At 47.3% G+C, this 25,204-nt stretch overlaps 4 protein-coding genes across 7 annotated transcripts; 2 read left to right on the top strand and 2 right to left on the bottom strand.

Moving 5' to 3' along the window:
• Nucleotides 1–275: 275 nt before the first annotated feature.
• On the bottom strand, nucleotides 276–1,867 carry LOC136539782 (uncharacterized). The gene is made up of 3 exons (XM_066531760.1): nucleotides 1,582–1,867; nucleotides 1,451–1,500; nucleotides 276–1,299 (listed from the first exon to the last, which is right to left on the bottom strand). Exons 1-3 carry the CDS (start codon nucleotides 1,781–1,783, stop codon nucleotides 442–444), a joined length of 1,110 nt encoding a protein of 369 aa, XP_066387857.1. The 5' UTR covers nucleotides 1,784–1,867; the 3' UTR covers nucleotides 276–441.
• Nucleotides 1,868–2,184: 317 nt separating this feature from the next.
• On the top strand, nucleotides 2,185–14,835 carry LOC136530727 (uncharacterized). Of its 4 annotated transcripts, none has more exons than XM_066523465.1 (17): nucleotides 2,185–2,409; nucleotides 2,519–2,581; nucleotides 3,568–3,690; nucleotides 3,779–3,842; nucleotides 4,046–4,118; nucleotides 4,879–4,924; nucleotides 5,004–5,114; nucleotides 5,974–6,040; nucleotides 6,288–6,378; nucleotides 6,604–6,664; nucleotides 6,753–6,883; nucleotides 6,970–7,087; nucleotides 7,252–7,375; nucleotides 13,571–13,672; nucleotides 13,744–13,812; nucleotides 14,123–14,286; nucleotides 14,438–14,835. In XM_066523465.1, the coding sequence occupies exons 1-16, from the start codon at nucleotides 2,332–2,334 to the stop codon at nucleotides 14,179–14,181; spliced, it is 1,380 nt and encodes a 459-aa protein (XP_066379562.1). In that variant the 5' UTR covers nucleotides 2,185–2,331; the 3' UTR covers nucleotides 14,182–14,286; nucleotides 14,438–14,835. The 4 variants fall into 4 exon arrangements, with proteins under 4 accessions (XP_066379562.1, XP_066379555.1, XP_066379546.1 ...); XM_066523458.1 differs by having other exon boundaries at nucleotides 14,410–14,835; XM_066523449.1 differs by having other exon boundaries at nucleotides 14,402–14,834.
• Nucleotides 14,836–15,939: 1,104 nt separating this feature from the next.
• Nucleotides 15,940–19,459, top strand: LOC136539780 (probable F-actin-capping protein subunit beta). The gene is made up of 8 exons (XM_066531758.1): nucleotides 15,940–16,326; nucleotides 16,749–16,819; nucleotides 17,620–17,733; nucleotides 17,905–17,987; nucleotides 18,074–18,135; nucleotides 18,305–18,421; nucleotides 18,916–19,011; nucleotides 19,126–19,459. The coding sequence occupies exons 1-8, from the start codon at nucleotides 16,198–16,200 to the stop codon at nucleotides 19,207–19,209; spliced, it is 756 nt and encodes a 251-aa protein (XP_066387855.1). The 5' UTR covers nucleotides 15,940–16,197; the 3' UTR covers nucleotides 19,210–19,459.
• A 2,272-nt stretch (nucleotides 19,460–21,731) lies between these two features.
• Nucleotides 21,732–24,059, bottom strand: LOC136539779 (co-chaperone protein p23-1-like). Its single transcript, XM_066531757.1, has 6 exons — nucleotides 23,902–24,059; nucleotides 23,183–23,366; nucleotides 22,939–23,098; nucleotides 22,820–22,848; nucleotides 22,673–22,748; nucleotides 21,732–21,987 (listed from the first exon to the last, which is right to left on the bottom strand). Exons 1-6 carry the CDS (start codon nucleotides 23,904–23,906, stop codon nucleotides 21,914–21,916), a joined length of 528 nt encoding a protein of 175 aa, XP_066387854.1. The 5' UTR covers nucleotides 23,907–24,059; the 3' UTR covers nucleotides 21,732–21,913.
• Between the last annotated feature and the right edge of the window lie 1,145 nt (nucleotides 24,060–25,204).

The raw sequence follows: 25,204 nt of genomic DNA, 5'->3' as shown, positions 1-25,204 counted from the left end.
TAGCAGAAATGTTAACTAGATAAACTTTGGATGAAATGCAGGGCAACCATACATTTTTGTTGCAATTTCTAAGCTAAAAGAGATGTGAAGCCTGCTTTTCCTTGTAAATAAGTCACACGAAAAGAGCTGCTTGAATTTTTGCCATTTCTCTTGTTTTTGCAATTCCGCCATTTTTTCCTTTGTTTTCGGTGATGTAATCATGAAAATGAGACATTTTGGATGGAATTGTCATTTGAAAGTGGTACTACTATTTATGGGTTCATCTAAAGAAATCATTCAATGGCAGAAATGTTAACTAGAAACTTTGGATGAAATCCAACCATACATTTTTGTTGCAACTTCTAAGCTAAAAGAGAGGCGAAGCCTGCTACTTGCAACAAGCTATCATCAGCCTAGCACTCACCTCCATGAGGCATCAGGCACGAGAGCTACTAGTAGTTTCTACTTGTTGATGGAGAACTTGTATAGCATGTAGTGCTTGTAGAGCTGCCCAGGGCGGTAGACCTCGGCCGGGAAGCCCGGCTCGTGCACGGCGTCCGGGTAGTCCTGCGTCTCCAGGCACATCCCGCCGTGCTTGGCGTAGACGGCGCCGTCCTTGCCCTGGTCGCCCTTGAGGAAGTTGCCCGTGTAGAACTGCAGGCCCGGCTGGTTCCCCCACAGCTCCATGACGCGGCCGGAGTCGGCCTCGCTGACGACGGCCACCTTGCGCACGCCCTGCCCGTCCGTCTCGCCGTCCAGCACGTAGTTGATGTCGTAGCCACCGCCCTCGACCTGCGCGATGCGCGCGCCGGGAGCCGCCGGGGCGCGGAAGTCGAAGGGCGTGCCGGCGACGGGGGTGACGGCGCCCGTCGGGATGAGGTCCTCGCCCACGGGCGTCACCGCGTTCGCGAAGATCTGGACGGCGTGACCCAGGACGTCGCCGCTGCCGTGGCCGCGGAGGTTCCAGTACGTGTGCTGCGCCAGGTTCACGGGCGTGGGCTTGTCCAGCGGCCGCGCGTACATGGTGACGCTGTACGAGTAGTCGCCGTCGATCTTGTAGGTGACGAGCACGTCGAGGTTCCCCGGGAACCCCTGCTCGCCGTCGTAGCTGCGGTAGGCGAAGGTGATGTGCGGGAACTCCCCCGTGACGCGCTCCCGCACGGACCAGAACACCTGGTTGAACCCGCGGTGGCCGCCGTGCAGCGTGTTGTTGCCGTCGTTCCGGTACGTGTGGTAGGCGCGGTCCCTGATGGTGAACCTCCCCCCGGCGATCCGGTTCGCCACGCGCCCCACCAGCGCGCCGAAGTAGGTCGTGTCGTTCTGTTGCACGTTTCAGTTTGCCAGCAATACAATACAGTGATCATCATTAAACAAACACGACATTTCCCATTCACCAATCAAATCTCAAGAAGGAGAAGGAGAAAAAAAGATGACATGCATGCATGGGGGATTCAGTTTAGTATATTCTCACCACGTAAGATCCGATGTCCTTGTAGCCAAGAACGACGTCGTCGATGTGCCCTGCAGCAGACAGAAACTAAAACCGATCAATTCACGCGCAAAGATGAGACACAAGATCATCTTCAAGCCGAGATTGCTCACCGTTCTTGTCGGGGAGCCCGACGGCGAGGATGGTGGCGCCCCAGTTGGTGACGACCATGGAGAACTCGCCCCGCCGCAGCTCGTAGAACCCCAGGGACTGCTTCCCTCGCTTCCTCGCCTCCACGCCGCCACTCCCGAGCGCCACCAACACGACGGCCACGCACAGGCACAGCAGCAGGACTCTCTTCACTCCTCCGGTCATTCTTGACCGATCGGGTCGACGATGCCTCAGCGAACAATCTACTCTCCTCTAATCTAATTGACCCAACTCCTCCGCACACCGCAGTATCTATCTATCTGCACTGCAGCTGGATGCTCTCCCACCGAGATATGATTGCCTATTTATAGAGGACGGTGGACGACGACGATCAGTCTGTTCGCTTGTCATAAACGATCGTAAATTTTCAGCCAGAACAGTATTTTTCTCTCACACAAACTAATTAGCCGTACTTTTTCATGAACCAACAACGATATGAACCAGCCAACCGAACAGGCTGTTAACTGAGCCACTGTGATTCCGGAGGAGTGGGGGAGGATGAGTGTCCTAGTCAACTGGATCTATCTCATCTTCTCTTTCCCGTTCGCCGCCAAATCAGATAACATAACGGGCGCCGATACCGCTTCAAGTTGACCAGTCAAATCCCCGGCGCACCCGCGGTCTACAGACAGGCGGGGCCTCCTCCTAACCTGACCCGACCCGCAGACGGGCCACGGCCAGCGAAGGGTTTCCTCTGACCGGGCGAGGCTGCCATGGCGGCGGCTGAGGCTGACCCCGAGACGGCGGCGGCGCTGCGGGCGGAGGTCGCCACGCTGCGGATGCGCGTACAGGTGTGGAACCCTAGCTGCAGTTGGGATGTCTGCTTGCTATATATGTGTCTTCGACTTCATGAGTTCCGTACGTTTTTCTCCTCCTAAATTGTGGGTTGGGTGTGGCTAGGAGCTGGAAGCAGAGAACCAGAGGCTGGCCAGGAATGCTTCGAGCTGTACCTGCGGATTCAAGGTGATGGCTCTTCACTCTCTTTCGGCTGCAAAGATATGCTAGAGCGGTTTTGTTCTTTTGTTCCTTAAGCCTTATAGACACGAGGGATCTGACAACCAGATTAGTTGTTTTCTTACAATCTTATACGCAGTACCATTTTAACTTTGGAGGGTAATATAGTGTGAGGTACCGGTACAATTTGCAATAACTGTTCCGTGCGCTTACTTGTTGACTAGAAAATGAAAAGCATATCGTTTCAAAAAGGAAAAGAAAATGAAGGCTTTGCAGTTTTCTTGTTTTTAGTTAAGACTCAAGAGATAAGATCATAAGGCATCTTTGAGGAAAGATGATCACTACCAATAACGATTCGATTTAGCTCCAGACGGTGTGATTGGCACTGTGGTTTTGTGTGACCTAGTTATAACCTTTCTCGCTGGTTTTGACAAAAAGGGTTCTTTCAGGGTTACCTTTCCTGCCTATAAATTGTTACAAGATGCTAATGTTTGTTATAGCATGCCATTTTTGTGCTGACATGAATTACTGGGAGAATTGAGAAACATGTACTGATTGTTTGCTGCCAGAGAATGCATGCTAAAAGAAAGTTTCCCTTCTTTCTTTTATAATTACATTAGATCAGTGTCCTTAATTTAGATCAGTGTCCTTAATATTGGCTGTGACCATGACTATATGAAAATAAATTTTGATATATCTTTATGGCAATCCTTGACACTGTTATATGCATACTCATATAAATGTGTGGAACTCAAGTACGATGCATCATCCACACAAGATTCAAAACCTCTCCGCAGATTTTGCGGGGGGAAGGCTTGCCTCGGTTTTTCCCTTCCCCAGACCCCACTCATGTGGGAGCCTCTGGCACTGGGTCTGCCCGTTTGCATATGTAGGATTGATGTTGGTATCTTTCCCGAAAGCAAGTCAATGTACTGTATAACATGTACCATGAGGTTCTTGCTGTTGATGTTTTGCCTAACTTTATTCTTCCATAGGAGGGCAGTGTTGGATCTGTTACTACACAACATAATGAGGAATTTCATCAAAGTAGCACTTCGGAGAAAGATTTAAGCTTTCCATTTGATCACACAGTAGTATCCACTGCAAATGAAGTACAGGTACATATTTTCGAAGAAATTCTTATCGGATCTAGTTCATTCTTATCATGAGCATTATATGATTAATATATTTGCCTTTGATCTACAGTGCAACATAAATGCGGAAGGCAATGGTTTGCCTGACGATTCTAGCAAACATACTAAAAGAACAGGTGCTACTGAAGATATGCCAATTACACCTATGTTATTTTTTTTATTATGAGAAATGAATCAATGATGTTTGCTTTCATAAGTGTTCAGTATGTCTGTATCATGGTTTGCTTCTAGTTTTCCTTTTACCCCTTGACTATTGGAAACATTAACTATTTTCAACTGTTCTGCAGAATTTTAATGAAATTTTTTGTTTAATGCACAGGTCGCCATGTGGGGATTTTAAGTCACTGCCCAAAGCGACTAGTTGCTCTCAAAGTCATGTACTTCGGCCAGAGGTGTGTTATTCTCCAAATAGAATATGCACGCTCCATTTTGAATTGATAATCGTCTCTTTAGGGCCTGTTTGGATCACTTTTGGATTATTGGAATCTGGATTTTGAATGGGATTATAATAATCTGGATTATGGATTAAAATAATCTGGGTTGTTTGGATCCTTGGATTTTATGTGCTAGATTACAGGATTTGGTTCTTTTCAGCACCTATAGTCTCCTATTAGCAGGTTTTAGATGGATTATAGGATTCGAGTAGTCTGTGGACAGGATTATTATAACCCAACCCATAATCTAGGGTGTTTGGATGACCTAGAGATTATTTTATCTTATTACTGTAATCCAAAGGTGATCCAAACAGGTCCAGTGGTTTCTGGTGAATTCTTTCATTAGAATCCTACTACTCTCTGATCCAGTGGAAACAAACTACTATAATGCTGCATGTCAAGAGTTTTTTTGTTTAAACTGCCCGTCTTTGTTGATCAAGTCATGTACTCATGTCAGTACTAAAAGCAATTGCTGATATTCAATATAGTTACTAAACTGCTTACCTTTGATCCCAAACAAACAAAATATATTTTATAAAAAAAACATGCTCCTTCTCTAATCTTGTAACATGTTTTATTTTTCCTTAAAATGTTTGACCTTCTCTTGGCATCTGCTCATATGCTCTGTTCTTAGCTGGTTCTTATTCAACTTGTATTACTTGTGATCTGTGATCTGTCTTTTCTCCCTGTTCATATGGCTCTGCTTGCTCTTGTGCAGATTCTATGGTTTTTCTTCGGAAGGTAACACTGAGCCAACCGTTGAGGTGATTTCCCTGTTGAGCTGTTTGCTTTGCTATTTCCTAAGTCATTTCCTCAAGAAGCTCTATCTTCTTGTTTTGTCAGTCGGAGATATTTAAAGCACTGGAAAGAGCAAAACTTATGGTTGGCAATAGGAAAGAATCGTGCTATTCGAGGTGTGGAAGAACTGACAAAGGAGTTTCTGCTACTGGACAGGTAGCCACAGAATCCCTGTTATTCTGGCGAGTAACTCAAACGCCAGAGTCTAATGAATGTCTGTTTGATTATATGCTTCTTTATACATGTAAATCATGGTATTAGCTTTTATGTATTCTGGACTAATACTTGGTACCGACTTTAATGCTATATAAAGAACACTTCTCAAAACTTCAAGGTATTCTGGAGTAATGCTTTGTCTCTGGGTTTCATGCTATTAAGAGCACCCGTCCGGGCTTATATGTGTTCTGATTCTGAAGTAATGCTTGTCTGTTTTTAGTGCTAAAAATACAATTTTTGACAACATGGTTACAAGAATCATTCCTATTGAACCAATACTTGTTGCTACTGATTATAGGAGTGATCACTATGTAACTTGTCAAATCCAGATAAAAACGACTTCTCCTTCCCCCCCCCCTTTGCATGGGTAGTCTTTAACTATTTGGTTTCAAATTTGTACGAAACATTTTTATGCATCACATTGTAGAATGTAGAGGCAATTTTTTTATAAAAAAAGGGCAGACTCAATGCCGGAGGCTCCCACATGAGTGGGGTCTGGGGAAGGGAAAAACCGAGGCAAGCCTTTCCCCCACAAAATCTGCGGAGAGGCTGCTTCGAACCCGTGACCTGGTGACTCAGTGAGACAGCTCTCACCACTGCACCAGGCCTGCCCTTCATAGGCAAATTTTTTATAAAGAATATAATTAGTCTGAGATTTACAGACTGTTGACTGTATGCATTCTGCTGGAAATTGTTTCATTTCGTATTCTATAATTTTTTTTGGTAGTGTGCTGAAATGGAGTTATCTGTAGTGGGCAGTGTGCATTGAAGAGATGTTTTACCCCTTCTCCACACGCAGGTGATTTCCTTATATCTGCGATCAAACATAAAGGATGTTGGAGGGGACATGTTAGATGAAAGACCCGGTATGCTTCTGCCTTGTATTCCCTTAGTGGTGTTGTAGACACCAAGGAATGCAGTGACATGAGTAATGATATGATTTGTTTCTTAAATGACTTGCTATCTTGCTAAGGGAAAAACCTCCATCTTCCCCTATCAAATACATTTTGTTTGCTCCTGTCCTAGTATCATATTTTCCTAGCAGATGTCTCATTGCATCTTAGCTTCACTTGCAAATTATTCTCTGTCACACTAAAATTTTTTTGTCCACAGAAATTGATTATGTGAAGGTATTAAATAGAATTCTTCCAAGAGATATACGTGTACTAGGTTGGTGTCCTGTTCCAGAAGATTTTCATGCAAGGTTAGCTATGTTCCATGTTTTATATTGTTCTTTCTTCTTGCAAGGATGAATGTACTATTTTGCAAACAAGCATATATGATTATATCTATTGACAAGTGTTAATTCTAAGGAGATAAAGTGCTCCATCTTTTTTGTGATCAGGTTATTATGTGTCCAGTTATATGGTGGTGTTACTTTGTGGTTGCTGATTGCCACTTGATTTTTTTCTCCCACTGCTATTTGCAGATTCACCTGTTTGAGCCGGGAATACAAATACTTATTTTGGAAGGGGGACTTGGATATATTGGTACTTACACTACCCTTGATTTTTATACTTGCCCAGTGAGTTAAGACTTGTCATGTCCACTGAGCTACCAACTTTCATTTGCAAGCAGGAAATGCAGAAAGCTGCATCCAATTTCATTGGAGAACATGACTTTAGGAATTTCTGTAAGATGGATGCAGCAAATGTGAGTAATTACAGGCGGCGCATTACAGAATTTACTATTTCTGCATGTGACAGAAGGTTAAATTTATATTGTAGTTGAACACTCGTTTCATTTTGCATGTACTATCCTCTAATGCCCAGTAAAAATGCTTCATATTTTCTAGGTCCAACAATGATGAGTTGTGCTCCATGACGATCAAGGGTACCGCTTTCCTGTGGCATCAAGTTCGCTGCATGGTAGCTGTGCTATTTCTAATAGGTCAAGGCCTTGAGTCACCATCTGTAAGTAAAATTTCCTCTTAAGCTTCCTTTTGTCAAAGAGTCAATAACATGTTCCCTCAGGTCCATGGATTGTCGATTGGTGTGATATACTTTTGGTGAAACCATGCTTGTAGTTGGCTTTATAAGGATTTCTTACCTCCACTAATTTTCTTATTTTACCGCAGGTAGTTGATTCACTATTGGATATTACGAAAACTCCTAGGAAACCTCAATATAAAATGGCGCCAGAGCTTCCATTGATTTTGCGATCTTGTCTATTTGATAAAGCCAACTTTATGTGTTCATCAGGTTTGTCTTATTAGACTTTTGGAGATCACTTATGTGTTACTTACTCACTTGCTCACCTGATCACATAATTTTACTTCGATGCGGACCAGTGACTGAACTCCTAGTAATTCCAAGAAAAGCCTCAACTCCCTAGTCACACTGGGTGCTTGGATCCTTTGGAAACAGTGTAACGAGTCCTTAGGCTAATCCTTTAAGAGGGGCATTGTTGCGATCACTACTCGTCCTTCTCAAGAAGTAATCGTGGGAGATGGGAGGACGTGGCTTGGGTTCTCGGCGGCGAGCGCGCGACGCCGTCCTGAAGGCCGGCGTCGAACACGGAGCGACAACGGGTTTAGGAGCGGAAGAGGTTAATTCAATCTCCAGCTTGTTTTTCATTATTCCATCGTTTAGGCTATATAGCCGAGCGTTCCACACTTTTCTAACTGACTAACAGACTCAAATGAATAACAAACGTGAATCTGAGATCCTAAACTCAAGGTACTGCTGGAGCCCGTGGCCGTGACCACCATGCAGCCGCATGTCCTCCGCGTACGTCGTTTGGCCCGTTTAGCCACGGCTCCGCTTGCGGCGCTGGTAGACGCGGCCCACCATAACATCACTCCCGCCGTCGACAAACAGCTCGTCCGCGAGCTGGAAGTCCGGGTAGGCCGCGCGGAACTCTTCAACCGGCTCCCAGGTGGCGTCAGCTTCCGGCAGCCCTGCCCACTGGATGAGCACGTGCCACACCCCGCGGCGCAGCTGAGCATGCATGGCACGTTCGGGAACCTCCAGAAGCTGACCGTTGCACAGGGGAGGCAGCGTCGGAGTGGTTGTCGGAGGCACACCATGGAAGGGCTTCAAGACGCCGACGTGGAAGACGTCGTGGATGCGGGCGCCGTCCGGTAGTTGCAGGCGGTAGGCGACGTCGCCGATGCGCTCCCGCACATGGAACGGCCCGGCGTAGCGCGGGCTAAGCTTGCCGCGCCGGCCAGGCACAAGGGATTGGGCCGGACGATGAAGAAGGCGGAGTAGAACCCAATCCCCGACGTCGAACGTCAAGGCACGGTGGTGCGCGTCGTAGTAGCGCTTGGCGTAGTTCTGAGCCTGGAGAAGACGGTCGTAGACGTCGGCGAGGAAGGCGTCGCGGTCCTGCAGGAGACCGTCCACCGTTGCAGTGCGCGCTGTGGCCGGTGCGTAGGGAAGTAGCGCCGGTGGCGGCCGCCCGTAGACCACCTGAAATGGAGTCGTGCGCAGCGCCGAGTGGAACGCCGTGTTGTAGCAATATTCGGCCCAGGGGAGCCAGTCGAGCCACGCACGAGGCCGGTCGCCGGTGATGCACCTTAAGTACATTGCAATAGTCTTGTTCACCGCCTCGGACTGCCCGTCCGTCTGCGGATGAAAGGCGGTGCTCATGCGGAGCTGCACCCCGGCCATCTTGAAGAGGTCCGTCCAGACATGTCCTGTGAAGACGGGGTCGCGGTCGCTCACGATCGAGACCGGAAACCCGTGAAGGCGAACCACGTTGAAGAACGCGCGCGCGACTGATGACGCCGTATAAGGGTGGCCCAAGGGAAGGAAGTGCGCGTACTTGGAAAAGCGGTCCACCACGGTGAGGATCACGCTCTTGCCGTTCACCTTGGGAAGGCCTTCAACAAAGTCGATCGAAATGTCAGACCAGACCTGTGTGGGGACGTCGAGAGGCTGCAGTAGCCCGGCCGGGTGCAGGGCCTCCGTTTTGTTCTTCTGGCACGTCGGGCAGGAGCGGACGAAGTCTCGGACCACGATGCGGTCGTGATCCACGGCGAAGTCGCGACGTAGTCGCTGGAGCGTCCTCTGGACGCCTTCGTGCCCTGCCGTGTGTGCGAGCTGAAGCACCACCTGGAGCAGGTTGGACGTCGGGGGCACATAGACGCACGCGCCCTTGAGGATTAGGCCGTCCTGGACGTGCCATGGCTCGCCGCGCGTAGTGGCGATGGAGTCACGCAGCTGGCGCAGTTGCGCATCGGCCTGCAGCTCCGCGCGGAGGTCGTCGAAGAGGCTGAACGTCGGCGCGGACAGCACGGCCAGGTGCTCGACATCGTATTGGCGCCGAGACAAAGCATCTGCTACTGTGTTCAATCGCCCCGGCCTGTACTCCACAGTGAAATCAAAACCAAAAAGCTTACTGATCCATTGGTGCTGAGGCACCGTCGATAGGCGCTGGTCGAGCATATATTTCAGCGCGTAGTGATCCGTGCGCACGACGAACTGGCGACCCCAGAGGTAGGCCCGCCAATGGCGAACCGCCTGCACGAGCCCAATGAGCTCGCGCTCGTACGCCGCCACCTTCAAGTGCCGCGAGGCGAAGGGCTTGCTGAAGAACGCCAGCGGTCCAGCGCCTTGGTGGAGCACGGCGCCGAAGCCTGTCCCGGAGGCGTCGCAATCCGCCATGAAGGCCTTGGTGAAGTCGGGGAGGTGCAACACTGGCGCCGTGGACAAAGCCTCCTTGAGCGCGGCGAACGCCGCAGTCGCCTCGTCGGTCCAGCGGAACCCCTCCTTGCGAAGAAGTTTGGTGAGGGGCGCGGCCACCGTGCCGAAGTCCTTGATGAAGCGCCGGTAGTACCCGGTGAGGCCGAGGAAACCGTGCAGGCCACGCGCCGACGCTGGCTGTGGCCAGGAGGCCACGGCCTCCACCTTGTCACCGTCCATGGCCACCCCGGACGCCGAGATGACATGGCTGAGGTAGGCCACGGAGGATGTGGCGAAGGCGCACTTGGAGCGTTTGATCCGGAGTTGGTGCTCGCGTAGGACGGTGAAGACGGCGCGCAGGTGTTGCAGGTGCTCGGTCCACGTCTTGCTATAAATCAATATGTCGTCAAAAAACACCAGGACGCACTTACGAAGGAAGGGTTGCAGGACAGCGTTCATCAGGCTTTGGAACGTCGCCGACGCGTTGGTGAGGCCGAACGGCATCACGAGGAACTCAAAGTGCCCGTGATGTGTCTGGAATGCGGTCTTCTCGATGTCATCCGGGTGGACGCGCACCTGATGGTAGCCGGCGCGCAAATCAAGCTTGGTGAAGAACCGTGCACTGTGCACCGTGCAGCTCGTCGATGAGTTCCTCCACCACAGGGATGGGGAACTTGTCCTTCACCGTGTGGTCGTTGAGAGCGCGGTAGTCCACGCAAAAGCGCCACGACGCGTCGGCTTTCTTCACGAGAAGGGCGCGGAGAAGGGCGACGTGCTGGGACGTATGAGGCCCTGCTCCAGCATGGTCTTGCACTGCGCCTCCAGCTCGTCCTTCTGGAGCTAGGGATAGCGGTACGGACGGACCGCCACGGGCGCTGTGTTTGGCAGCAAGTGGATCCGATGGTCACAGGCGCGCGGTGGCGGCAGGCCCGACGGTGGCTCGAAGATGTCGGCGAAGGACTCCAGGAGACGGTCGAGGAGGGCGGGCTCGGTGCCGGTCGCGACGTGGAGGCGCCCAGTGGGAGGAATGTCGGTCCGCGTGGACCCGATCCCCTTCCACAAGACACGCTTGTCGTGGTGCCAGAAGGCCATGCAGAGGTCGTCAAAGTCCCATAGAATGGGGCCCAACGTGTGCAGGAACTTGACGCCCAACACCATGTCATAGCAGTCGAGCGGTATGGCGTAGCAGTCGACGTTGAAGTACTCGTCGCCGATTCGGATGGCGACGTCGTGGGCGAGGCCGCGACAAGCGACGCGGTCCCCGTTAGCGACCACCACATGGGCGCCTTGGCTGTCATTGAAGTGGAGGCCTATGCGGCGCGCCGCCCCCGAGCTGATGAAGTTATGTGTCGACCCGGAGTCGATGAGGGTCATGAGCTCGTAGTTGCCAATGGACACCCGGACCTGCATCGTGTCTTCAGTCCGGATGCCGGTGATCGCCGAGAGGGAAATGAGCGGCGGAAGCTCGTCCCGCGGCTCCCCAGGGGCATGGTCTTCATCCGGCAGGGGAGGCTCGATGTCGTCGAAGTCGGTGACCTCCAGGTAGAACAGGCGCTGACACTTGTGCCCGCGCACGTACTGCTCATCGCAGTTGTAACACAGGCCTTGCCGCCGACGTTCTGCCATCTCCGTGGGCGAGAGGCGACGGAACGGACGTGGAGGCGCGGGCAGCGACGCCGGTGCCGCGGTCACAGGCTTGGCCGGGGCCGGAGGTGCCGGTGCCGGCAGCGCGGGCAGCTGAGGACGCGCCGGAGGGCGCGGTGGGCGAGCAGTAGCGGCCGCCGCCTGTGTTCCGGCGCGCCGTTCGTAGGCACGGGCCAAGCCCATGGCGCGCTGAAGATCCGTAGGGCCTTGTAGCTCGACGTCGGTGCGGATTGGGTCCGGAAGGCTACCGGTGAAGAGCTGGACCTGCTGGAGCGGAGAGAGTGGCCCGGCGTGCGCCATCCGGGCCTGGAACGCCTCCTGGTACCCAGCCACCGAGCCCGGAAACGGCAGCCGCGCCAAGTCGGCGAGGTGGTTGGTGGCGAGCGGCGGTCCGAAGCGCTGGTGGCAGAACGCTTTGAAGAGGGGCCAGGAGATGTTGCTGACGTCGCCGGCGTCGCGCTCCAGCATGCAGTACCAGTGCTGGGCCACGCCGTTCATGTGGAACGACGCGAGCCACACCTTGTTGACCTCCGGCGTGCGCTGGGCGCGGAAGAAGTGCTCACACTTGTTCAGCCACGCTAGAGGGTCGTCCGCCCCGTCGAACGTCGGGAAGGACAGCTTCTGGAAGCGGGGTACGCCGCGGGCGTCCGGGTGGCCCTCGTAGTGCCCCGGCGCGCCGTGGTCATCGGAGTAGGCGCGACCGTCGGGGTAGCTGTCGTAGTGGTTCGGCGGTGGCGGTGCACTGAACGTCTGCAGCGGCGATGGCGAATGCGGAAAAGGAATCTGGGTAATGGGCAGCGGAGCGGACGGTACCTGGGGCGCAGGCAGCGCCGTGGTGTGGATCACGACGGACCCGGTGGTGGCCGCCGTCGCCGCCGGGAGGCCACCGTAGCCCGGGATGCCATAGGGAAATGACACCAGGGGTGGACTGCTCGCGGACAGTCCAGTGACAGACGACGAGGCGCGCCCCTCCAGAGCGGAGAGGCGCATGGCGAACTGCCCCATCTGGCGCTGCAGTCCAAGGATGGTGGCCGTGAGCGGATCGGAGGCGGAGGACTCAGCCGTGGCAGGCGACGCAGTGGTGGTGGGTGCGGTGGTGGTGGTGCTGGGAAGGCCAGAGGTGGGCACACTGGTCGTCGGACTTGTCATCGGACCTGACATCGATACCAGATTGTTGCGATCACTACTCGTCCTTCTCAAGAAGTAATCGTGGGAGATGGGAGGACGTGGCTTGGGTTCTCGGCGGCGAGCACGCGACGCTGTCCTGAAGGCCGGCGTCGAACACGGAGCGACAACGGGTTTAGGAGCGGAAGAGGTTAATTCAATCTCCAGCTTGTTTTTCATTATTCCATCGTTTAGGCTATATAGCCGAGCGTTCCACACTTTTCTAACTGACTAACAAACTCAAATGAATAACAAACGTGAATATGAGATCCTAAACTCAAGGTACTGCTGGAGCCCGTGGCCGTGACCACCATGCAGCCGCATGTCCTCCGCGTACGTCGTTTGGCCCGTTTAGCCACGGCTCCGCTTGCGGCGCTGGTAGACGCGGCCCACCATAACAGGCATTGTGGTGTTTAGCAGGTGCCTAGAGGGTTGGCACAGCTTGATGCTTCTGGTTGAGCCTTGTAGTGTTTCCTTCGATTTGGTTGGGGTCGCTCTTTCTTGTTTTCTCTATGGCTGGTCTCGCTCAGGACCTGAGATGACTTATCTTATTGTGTGTAGTTGTGTTGCATGTGTGTTGTAAACTTGTAACTACCATGTTTTCTCCTTAATGCAATGATATGCAGCTCTCCTGCATATTCGGGGAAAAAATCCTTATAATTTACTTCCAATTCTTAATTTAACTGAAAATGTTAGGTCTAGGCAATCCATTTCTTTTTCTGCTTATGCTTTAAATGGGATCAACAGAATATAGTTGTATCAGACTATCAGAAAACTTTTAACCATGGCATGGTATTTTCAGCAAATTTAAGCAAGTAATTTGGGGGAAAAAGTATTCTCAGCTCAGTTCTCTTTTGTGTATAAAGCTAGACTCTCTGTTGTATTTTCTCCACTATTTGTTCACTGTATTTTTGTCTTTTGTATGGGTATCAATTGTGATGGACTATCATTTGATTTCAGATGCCAGCCAGTCTCTGACTGAGCACTTAAATGATGAATATCATCATCATATGCTCCAAGCTGAAATATTTCACATAGCGTCATCATGTTTACCGTTTCCAGGTACATAGAATCAAATATTTTCTTTGTTTTATTTAATACCCTAAAAATCTAAAAGTGAGATGCCACTGCAGAACCAAATTCATCAGAAACGCTTCAGAAGAAGAGGAACCATATTCCTCTCCTGTCACGACAAACAGAGCGTAAGTTTGTGATCTTTTTATGGGCTGAACTTGCAGAATATTTCTCCTGACATTACGTTTCTATATGGAGGAGAAACCAATGCTTTATGTGTGACCATCAGTTTCCAGTATCATCTTGAATATTCTGACAGTATATTTGACTGTTGGTGGCCAATACTAAACCATAAATTAGCCCATTGTGCATGTGCACCTAATGTCCATCCCTATATAAGGACACTACAATACATTTTCAGACTTCCGATGCAATGCTTAGTTTCAACATTTTCTCTTGTACATCTGAAACAAATGTGTCTTGATTTTCTTATTTCAGCTTCTTATGAGGAGCGTATATCAAAAGTCAAAACGAAGCTGGCTGATAATCTCAAGTAGAGCGACTGTTTTGAGTTGTTACACCAATACTTGGAAGAAAACCGATGAAACTGTTGAAGATTTGTGCTTCTTAGTGCAAATTCTGGCACAGCCAAAAGCCTACATGTATGCTCAGATAATTTTACTATTTTATTTCACTCTGGAGCCATGCATTTGTTTTCCCATAAACACTTTGCTATTGTAGGAGACAATCTCTTTATGCCGGTCTTCGCTTCTTAAGCTTGGCAGGTTTGTGATGTGCATGGTTTGATGGCAGAATTGGATCTGTTAACATGTGGAGATGGAAACTATCAGGAAACGTGAGCTGAGTGGATTTCACCATTTTGAGGTGCTAGAGCGTGCTGCCTATCTTAGATTCTTTAGCTGTTCTAGTCGTCAGCAATTAGAATGTAGAACATATATACAGACTAAAACATATGAAGCCCCACATTTCGGGTATTGTCATGTTGTGCCTTTCTCTTTCAAAGTAGCGCAAGTGCATTGTGCTTTTTTCTGAATTCTCTGTAAAATAGTCTAGGAACCATGTGATTTTGTTCTCACATGCTGGTGTACCAAAACTGTACTAAGCATCCCTTGCGAGGAGGGGGTGGCAAAGCCCTGTATGTTTTTTTAGTAATTGAGAGAAACTATATAGGAAATATTTCATGTGAGTTATGTATTTCCAGCTGGATTATTTCTAGCCTGTTCGGTTGGCTGGTTCGTATCGTTGCTGGTTCGTGAAGAAGTACTGCTGGCTGGTTTGTGTGAGAGAAAAATACTGTTCTGGCTGGAAATTTACGATCGTTTACGACAAGCCACAGCCAAACGACGTCTGGTTTGTGTGAGAGAAGAATACTGTTCCGGCTGGAAATTTACGATCGTTTACGACAAGCCACAGCCAAACGAACAGGCTTGCATTCCCATTTAAGCAGCGTTCCTTGTTGTTACAACGAATGCACGCTACTTTGAGTCAGAATCATTTGGTTTCCCAAGTGGCCATCCATCCTTTCCTTGTTCCCAGGGCATCCCATCCCTTGTGGTGACTGTCGTTTGCTACAATATGATGGCAAAGCTTTATTTTGCGCTAGTCGGTATCGTGGTTGTTGATGCTAGCTGTTAGTACTCGTGCACCGGGATTGCTGAGCCTTAGATTTTTCTTGTTCCCACGGGCAGCAAATCAAATGGGAGAAGTGCTGTAGTGTAAGAGCAAGTATAATAGTCCGACTAAATGCTGAGGTGGAGAATAGATAGGAGAAGAGAGGAGAAGCAGGCTGTAAGCTTATAGCCGGTTTGGGCACAAGAACCAAAAAAGTCTGTGAGAGAGACAAGTGGACCATATATTAACTGTAAAGAGCTAACTACTATATGAGTAGGCTGAGAGAAAGCTACAAGGAACCTTACCACCAACAAGATAGCTGTATTATTAGTCTTGCTCTAATACGGAGTGACACCTATGTACAGTTTTACAGCCAATCAAATGACAGGAGAGTACCAGGTTTTAGAGGGTTTCTGCAATAAAGCTATGTGTCACTTATGCTGTCCCAGTCTGACTACATTGTCCGAGTATTTCTATGATATATTATCAAAGTACTGTATGATTTGTTTTTCTGTTGGGAGCTTATCATGTCTATATCAGTACATCGCTCAAATTTGAGCTCTTTTTGACGTGATTTTTTTTTTTTAAAAACAAGCAAATGGTTGATGTTAGGCCGTAGTGGGGTTTGGCTACCATCTCCTGTACTCCTATCTTAAACCGTAAAAAAACGCAGTTTGGTGACATGAGCAGCAAACAGAGATTAGAGAGGGATCCAAGAAAGATAACAAAAGAGACTGAAATGGAAAGACCATCGGAGAGCCACAGGAGCAGCAGGTTGAGGGACGACCAGCTGAATTAGGACGAAAGCAACGAAACCGAAGCGAGTGGAGAGGAAGACGACGACGTCGTAGCAGCAGCAGGAGAAGGGAAGAAACGAGGGATCTACGAGAGGAGGGTGGTGGGCAGGAAGGAAGAATAAGGCGAGCAGAGAGCCGTTCCGCATGGAGGCGGCGATGGATCTGATGCGGCGGATGCCGCCGCGGAGCGCGGAGACGGCGCTCAACGCGCTGCTCTCCGTCCTCCCTGACCACTCCCTCGACCTCCTCTCCCAGGTCGACCTCCCGCTCCAGGTATCCCTCCTCCGCCGTCCCGGTTCGGGCCTCTAATTCCTCTGGTTCGGATAGGGATTAAACTGCGCCAACGCATTTGCTTCCTTCGTCTCAAATCGCTCGCCGGAATTGGACGCTCCGCCGGGCGTGGGTTTGTTTGCCCTGCCATTTTGCACCGTGTTCGTCAAGAAATGCGTGTTCCTTGCCTTCGCGCCTGTAGTGCGCATGGGTTCGTCTGAATCGAGGTCAGGTGGCATCGCGCTGGTCCAAACCCATTTTTACACGTTTCAATGGCACTGAATCCAAATCATGCTACCCGCCGAATGAATGCTTCCCTGTCGCGTGCTGTTAGATTCTTCAATTCTCGTTGCTTCTCTCTCATCTCACTGTGCTTCCATCCTCTTATACTGAAACACAGGGTCAAACGGTTTATTGTTTTTCAGGTTTGCATGGATAAGGAGGGCTTGAAGGAATACATTCTATGTGAATATAACCGTGACGCTGACTCCTACAGGTCAGAATCAAGATTTCCCCTATGATTACATTTAGCCATTTAGGGGCCGTTTTTTTTTTTTTTGAGGAATTGGAACCTCAGGCTATTTGGCTTTGAATTTGACATTCCACAACTTTCCAGGCTATTTGGCTTGGAATTTGACATTCCATAACTTTCCAAAGTTTAGATGTACTAAGCATATCTTAAATTCATAGGGTGGGAGATTCTATAGATCACCATGCTATGTTTCTACTCTGCAACTTATAGCATACTCTTCGGCTCGCTCCCTTACAGTAGAAATGCAGCACATAAGTATCTCCCTCATATGGCCAATAGGTAGTATACAAATATATTTCGCATACAACCATATTAGCTTAATTGATCTGTGCCTAAATTATGATTATTAGAATAGATTCAATTCCAAGGATCCAAATGAGGCCTTACATTTTATTCATGTTCTTGTTCTCCATTAGCATTGGAAGGTTGGGGGCAGTAGTTGTTAGACTGGACTATTTTTATTTTGTAGCGCATGTTGCAAAAAGGCTCATTGCAGTGCCTGATCTGAACGAGTAAACATGACCCCACGACAGAACTTTAAATCCTTTTTGAAGGAAGCCCTTATTTCCGACCTAAAACTGTCTGGCATTCCCAATCAATAAAATTAGTGCGCAGGGCGAGATCCATGGATGCTTTAATGAGTCTGATTCAGTATTTATATCAACATAAAAACAATGACTGATTCAGTTGGGTAGTTGGGCAAACTTCAAATCTTGCGGGTCTCTTTTGTTTTGTCATTTGCTGACTGTGTGGTCAATTTGCAGATCTCCTTGGTCAAACAAATATGATCCCCCTTTGGAAGACGGGACAGTTCCTTCTCAAGAGATGAGGAATCTTGAGGTTGAGGCAAATGAAGTTTTCTCAGTGTATCGTGATCAGTAAGATTCATGTTACATGTTGTTGTCTCCTTAAAGCAGCAGTGCTAAGTAAATGCAATATGAAAGAAGGCTATGATCAGCATGGTCCTTAGTTTAGTATCTTTTATTCTTTTTGATGATATCTATCATGTGGATATAAAACAAGTAACAAGATCTCCCGTTAACTATTAGGTACTATGAAGGTGGCATCTCATCTGTTTACATTTGGGAGGATGAAGATAATGGGTTTATCGCATGCTTCTTAATTAAGAAAGGTCTACACAAATGCCTGAAGCGATATAGTTTTTAAATTAGACCGGTTAAACCTCATTTTACTTGAATTTCTTATTGGCTATTTCAGACGGACAAGGAAAAAGAGGGTACATGCAGATTGGTTCATGGGATGCTATTCATGTTATTCAGGTAACTTATGGAAGCCTTGCTTATGAATAACCAATTATTAGACTATCTGTTTTCCTCATGTTAACCTTTGCTGGCAAATAGTTTTTTTTTTTGCCTCATTTCTGTCTCCTGGTGTTGCTGTTTTGTTAAGTTTTGGTGTAACAGTTAAACACTTGTTTGATGTTAATAGGTTGGTCCTGAAGAAGGAGCGGCACATTACTGCTTGAACAGCACTGTGATGCTCTCATTGACAACAGACAACAAGCAGTCTGGAACCTTCAACTTGTCTGGATCAATTAGACGGCAGGTTCTGTCTCCCACTTGTTCTCTTCTTAGTCCATCTAGTATTAAATGTTTTCCATACCATGGGCACCGTGTCTTACTTCTAATTAGGGGCACAACTAACTCTCATCCCTATTTTCCACTGCTCTTGTTGTTTATTTAATACGTCTGAGACTTCGTGCACTTAACAATACGCACTGATTTTTTTTTTTTGTGAATTTGTAGGCTAGCTATTATGAACTAACAAGAAATGTATACTTCAAAGTCGAAACGAATGAACTGCTAAATTACTTGCAGTTTAGTAAAGCCTAGAAGGTCAGTAGAAACAAGATAGCATGTGCTAAGCAAAAATAATTAGCAACTGTTCAATTGTTTAGGAACTACCAAACTAGGTATGATAATCTGTTTCTGAACTAAATAAGCATTATGTAGGGCATTACTTCTTTGATTAGAAATCCTACCGAGGTATATAGACAATTGGAAGAAGCTAATGTGACAACTATCTGTTTCTATTTGCAGATGAGTATGACCCTTGATGTAGCTGATGGACACCTTGTTAATATGGGGAAAATGATAGAAGAAATGGAGGGGAAGCTGAGAAATTCACTGGACCAGGTAACAGTTTTGCATTGACAATGATTATGGCGAATATTGAGATCTTCCAAAGTTGCCGACGTCATTTGCAACTTGCCAATTCCTTAGCTGCATGCAATATCATTCTGTTGGCAGGTTTATTTCGGGAAGACCAGAGAAATGGTTTGCACTCTTCGGCCACCACCAGAAGTGCTTAATATGAGACTACCTGACAGCTGAGCCAGTGCATAGAAGTGTCAATCTTCACTCTAGGCGTGGTCTGTCTGTGCTTCATAGTTAGTTGTCTGCATCTGTATCGACATTTGTTGTGATATCTATCATAGGAGCTGTTGTGATTAAATGGAAAACATTGAGCGAACCATGGTCAGCTGTATCCGCAAAGTGTTTTGACAGGAGCAAGTGTTTGGAGCAGAACTGAGTTACCAACAAATGAATCTCCATACAAAATTCTGTTGTTGGCGTTCTTTATCTTCTGAAGATCTGATGGTGTTGTGTTTGGCCTTGCAATCTGTCAAAGCATTAAATATGGTGTTTAGTTTGAGGAGCCAACTCATACCGGATAAGAGCCTGTTCGCTGGGTCGTAAACGATCGTAAATTTTCAGCCAGAACAGTATTTTTCTCTCACACCAAATCAGCCAGCAGTAATAATCCACGATCGTATATGATCGTATCAGCACCAGCCGAACAGGCTGAAGGTGGTGCATCGTGAGTCCAATTTTAAATTTGGTGGTCCAAATGCTTAGGAAATGAAGTGGTGCTGGATGAACTTATTCTGTTGCACAAATCAAATAAAAAAAGAGGTGTAGGACTACCATATTTCTCCAATCAAACACCTCCTAATTTTTTGGACCGGAGGACAAAGCTGGGCTCAGAATGAGTTCTTGCGGACTTTCAGTTCCGGTACTGGTCCCAAGGTTTCACAAGTACTATGTCGATCAAAGCCCGAACAGCTGGCTGCACTGCTTGGGCATGCTTATGCCCAGGCTGCACACAAGTGGGGGTTGCCGGCACAGCTTTCCGACGGGCGACGGGCGACGGGCTTTGGATTTCAGAAGAAACAGCAAGCTTATCAGCCGATCGATCTGCCTCGGTCTACCTGGAAACAGTTACAGTCCGCCTTGACCTTTCCATTTGTCCACAACGAAGATGCCTCTTTCCGGTTGTGCCATTCTCTTATGCCAACCATGTCCAACGTCAGCGATCAAGTAGCCAAGTAGGGGGTGTCAGTGCCAACAGTTTCCCAACGGTGTCTTCTAGTGTTATCGGTACTTTGCAACGAAACCAATATATTTTAAAATCGGACTTCGTATGAGTTGTTCTGACTTGTATGAGTTCAGGTCACATACATAACAGAGGGTGAGGTGCCTTTGGAAAGTAAAAAAGCTGGACCAAAAGAATCAATTCGCACCTTAATATTACTCCCTCCATTCTAAAATAAGTGTTCACTTCCAAGAGTAATTAATTCTAAATTTGACCAAAATATTTTAATATTTATGATACTAAATAGACATCATTTGTTAACCACGTCATATATTTTTATGGTAAATTTATTTAGAGATACAAATACTGATACCATTTTTTTTATAAATTTAGTCAAACTTGAGATTGGTCGACTCCTCAAATTGTGAGATGTGCATTTATTTTAGAACGAAGGGAGAATCTATCTATATCTATATCTATATATGCTCCCTCCTTTGTCTTCTTCTCGATAAGAACATGTATACCATTTTTGGAGAAATTAGGTATAGATATAGATAGATACTCTATCATGTCTTCATCTCGATAAGAACAAGCATATCGTTTTTGGAGAATTAAATATAGATATAGATATATACTCCCTCCTCTGTCTTCGCCTCAATAATAACGCCCATTGGACAAATTAGACAGATAGATAGATAGATACTCCCTCCTTTGTATTCGTCTCGATAAGAATGCACAGATCGTTTTTGAAGAGAATTAATTTCCAATTTAACTAGATTTATAAAAAAAGCAGTACGAATATTTATATCTCTATCTATGTTTACCATCAAAATATATTACATTATTTTTAAAAATATTTGGTCAAATTTATTTTAAAATTGGTTGACTTCTCAGGAGATGAGATATACACCTTTTTGAGGCGAAGGTTGCCACATAGTTTTTACTATATATATTTAAATATAACATATATCTAAGTGTATAACAAAAGCTACTAATTATCTATAAAAAGATAAAATAGTGTATAGTTTAAATGGAGGGAGTAGTTACTATATTTTTCTTAGAAACTTGTAAGTCTCTAACTTTACCTAACTCAAATAATTTTAAATTTAACTAAATTTTTACAAAAGAAAATATACTTATGACATCAAATAAGCATCGTCAACTATATTTTAATAACACAATAGTGTCAGAATTAATAATATTCTCTATAAACTTATCAACTTAACGGTTTTCTTTGACATGAATATAAATGTCGATGTCATTTTGATTATTTTAATTTTAATTATTTAGGTGACATGCCACTCCTACTCCTTAAAATTAGTTAGGTGGCATGCCACTCCTTAAAATTTCCTGGCCGACCTAGGTCGATTTTTGAGTCGAGCTGGGAAGTCGACATAGTGATATGGTAACTTGCATCCAGTTTTACGGAGTGTCGGTTCCTCTATTCTGATTACACTATCAGCATCACACCTGTTCAAGCAGTATCACATGTTCTGACGTCTGACGAGCGGCATCAAGAGTCATGAAGAGTCACGTTCCATGATGGATGCAAATAAGCTCTGACCAAATATCATATCAGCAGTTCACAAGGTTCAGCCAAAAACTAAAACAGCACAACTGTTTTGTATTCTTTACTTCATAGGCAGTGAGTGATTCATCCATCAGATTTTACACCAAAAATCTAAGGGAACATCTAGCCTAGCTTGATACTCAAATGCTTCTTCATGGCTTCACTTCCTCTGCGGCTGCTGCTGCGTCCTCCCCCTTGCTCTCCTCTATCTTACCACCTTCTTCATCTGCATTTTATCCGCAAAACAAGATTAGTACCACAGTAGAATGTCTTCAAAACGCAAAGAAATGGAACCAGTGAAGGCTGAAATGGTCTTCAGGAGCAAAACAATTTGGACTTCTAATATGACTCCCCACATCACTTTGGTAAACAAGTCAACACTTGACCACTACACTTAGACCATACATCACTGTGCAGAAATCAACACATAAGACTGGCACAGTCTTGCCTAAGAAGCAACACGCAGCAAATGACTGGGTCTAGCAGCTTGAAATGTGGTGTCCACGACAGTCAACAGAACATTTAAGGATATCGTTGTCAAAAATTTTAGCAGCCAAACATCAAGATGTAGCAACAACCTAAGAAAATTGAAATTCTAGAAACCGTCATTGTTTTCTGACAGGGTGATACTGATGTGAGCTATTGAGCTATTGTATGCTACTGTTGATGTCACTTGAAAAGAGTCATGAGCCATACTGAGGTTGCAAGAGCTTCTACTACTATGTCAATACACCCTCAGAAATATTCTGGATTACAAGTTAACTATCAACAAGAGATTATTCAAGTATCCAAACCACCCAAATATGTAGTAGAATGTTTGTACCCCCATGATAGTGTAAATCCATGGCTAAATCTAGGAACAGCTGCCCTTAAGTAAATAAACAATTGGGATGACAAGGAGAATGATGTACCTTTGCTAGCACTTTCAACCACATCATCTTCATCCTCCTCAATATCGTCATCATCAGCACCTCCCATGTCCAGTTTCTACAATGACAAGGCACCATGAAACTTTGCTCCCATCTTAATCATCAAAAAAACTTTCACTAGACACTTACCGAGAAGTCCATATCACCAAAGTCATTAACTGCAATGTTATGAATAATATGTCACTTCAAGCTAAATTAAATAGTAGTAAGGAAACAAAAACAGAATCAACCAAAACTGAAATACTAACATCCAACATCCTCATCATCCTCATCCTGCCATTTGTCCCAGTCAACCTTCAAGAACACAGGTGGCTTGCCCTCCTTTTTCAGCAGCCTTGGCCACCACTTGCTCTCAGCTTTCTTGATCAGGTAGCATATGGTCCTTGGGGCAACAGCTGCTTTGCTCTCCTGCAAACAGCAAGACCGATAGAATTAGAACCTGAAAAAATGCTACATCCACAAGAGAAAGCATGTGTTAAATAGTAAACCAACCTCCACATTCACAGCATCAAACAGCTTAAGGTCAAACTCATAGGGCAAGTCATCTGAGCCCTTTGCCGAGAAGTTGAAATGGCCTTCAGGCTTCAAGTTCAGCTTCACATCCTTGGCATCGGGCAGCTCTATCGTCAAGAACACCCTGTCGGACCTCTGTGCCCACTTAGTGACTGGGTGGCGACTGCAAAGCAAAATCGGACCCATGAAATTCCTCAAAACCATACTAAAAAATCAACATATATATCTCATCCTCTAAGCAGGTATTGCATAACCAAGAGATGCTACCACAGAATATTCGAATCTCGCAACACCAGCAACTTGCAGGTTACTGGCCGTTTGACGCAATCATCTCATATTTCACCCCGATTAAGGAAGCAGTATTAAGCACAAACATAAGCGCTAGATGTAGGATTACGGAAAGCATCAAGAGCATGGCTACATCAATCAGAAGATTGATAGTTTCAGATTTCCTAGCGACCACGCTAAACAAGTCAGTAACAACAAATTTCTCAGGCGCATCCGTGTCTCCAAGTCAATTTTACCCAACAAACTAGAACAGGCGACCCTCTGAGAACCTATGAGCAAAATAGCGCCATGTTATTCGCACACAATCACACGTCCCACACACACCGCAACCAGAAGAGCACCAAAAACAACCACACCACGTCTCATGAATCCAGGAACAAGAACTACGGAAAGATCGCAACGAGCTGTACCTCATGCTTCCTCCTCGCGAACGCAGGTGCGCGTCGTGTTGTCTGCGTCGGGGATTTGGGGATTAGGGTTTAGACGACTTGGGGGGAGACCGCCGATGGGGGAGAGGATGCACGGGGTGGTGGTTCAGTCAGCAGGAGGGTGTATAAGACTGTCTAGAGAACCTAAACAAAAACACCCGTTCGAGTCATGCACGTAAAAATTGGTTCGCAACTAAAATTTAGCTTCTCCAACGGCAACGTAAATAACTCCCCCATCTACAGTAACTCCTACTCTCCTCTCTCTCCCCTTGTCATTTCTCTTCCCCTCCCTCCCTCTTCCTCCCGATCTCCCGAAACAAACAGGGCGGCGGCGCGAGCGCACCTCGATGTTGCCCGGACATTGGCGCGGCGACGGCCGCCCTCGCGGGTGGCACGTTGGTGGCCCCCTCCCCCTCCTTCCTCCCTCTCTCTCTCTGCTCTCGACCTCCTCTCTCTCTCTGCCTCTCTCGGTCTCTCCCCTTGCCCTCTCTCTCTTCCTCGCTCCTCGCCCCGAACGCCACTGATCCCCGCGCTGCACGCGCGTGGTGACCTATCCCGACACGCCGGCTGGTCAGCCGGCCCCTGGCGAGACGACAACGCCGGCCTAGGGTTTCGCGTCTCCATCGCCTGTCTCCGGATCGATCGGGCCCCGACGTGGGTGATGTCGTGCCTGCCGCCTCGCCACGGTACCCACCGGTAGCGCCTCGAGGCGGACCTTGCTGCGCCGGCGGCTCCCTATCGCGAACCCGTCTCACTGCTCCGGCAGCTCCCCGTCGCGGTCCCGCCTCACCGCGACGGCGGCTCCCTATCGTGAACCCGCCTCGCCGCGCTGATCGCTCCTCGCCACCTCCTACGGGCCCAGCATGTCGACGGCGAAGGATTTGGGTCGAGGAGAGATACGACGGAAAGAGGACGCATATCTGGCTTCTATCCAAAATAGGTGTTCCCTTTGTCTATTCTGTTGGATGCCGTTTTTTCACTGTGCAGGACACAAAATGGGTTTGGGTAGCGGTATGCATGGCTTGTTGGAGACAGTCTAAAGCACCTCGTTTGCCTATTAACAAAACGATGAGAGATATATTGATGAATTAGAGAATATATGACATACCATATATGAGAGACCAAAGTTGACATACCATATATGAGAGACCAAAGTTGAGAAGTGTCTTGGTCTCATCTATGATCCATGCGTGATGAATGATTGACATAAGATGTGAGAGATTTAAGGCTTTTTTGGTTGAGTTCATATTCATATATGATTGGTTATGCTAATAGTTAAACGAAG

Source organism: Miscanthus floridulus, chromosome 2 (genome assembly GCF_019320115.1).
Source record: "Miscanthus floridulus cultivar M001 chromosome 2, ASM1932011v1, whole genome shotgun sequence".
Lineage (NCBI taxonomy): Eukaryota > Viridiplantae > Streptophyta > Magnoliopsida > Poales > Poaceae > Miscanthus > Miscanthus floridulus.
This window is presented reverse-complemented; position numbering and strand designations above follow the sequence as displayed.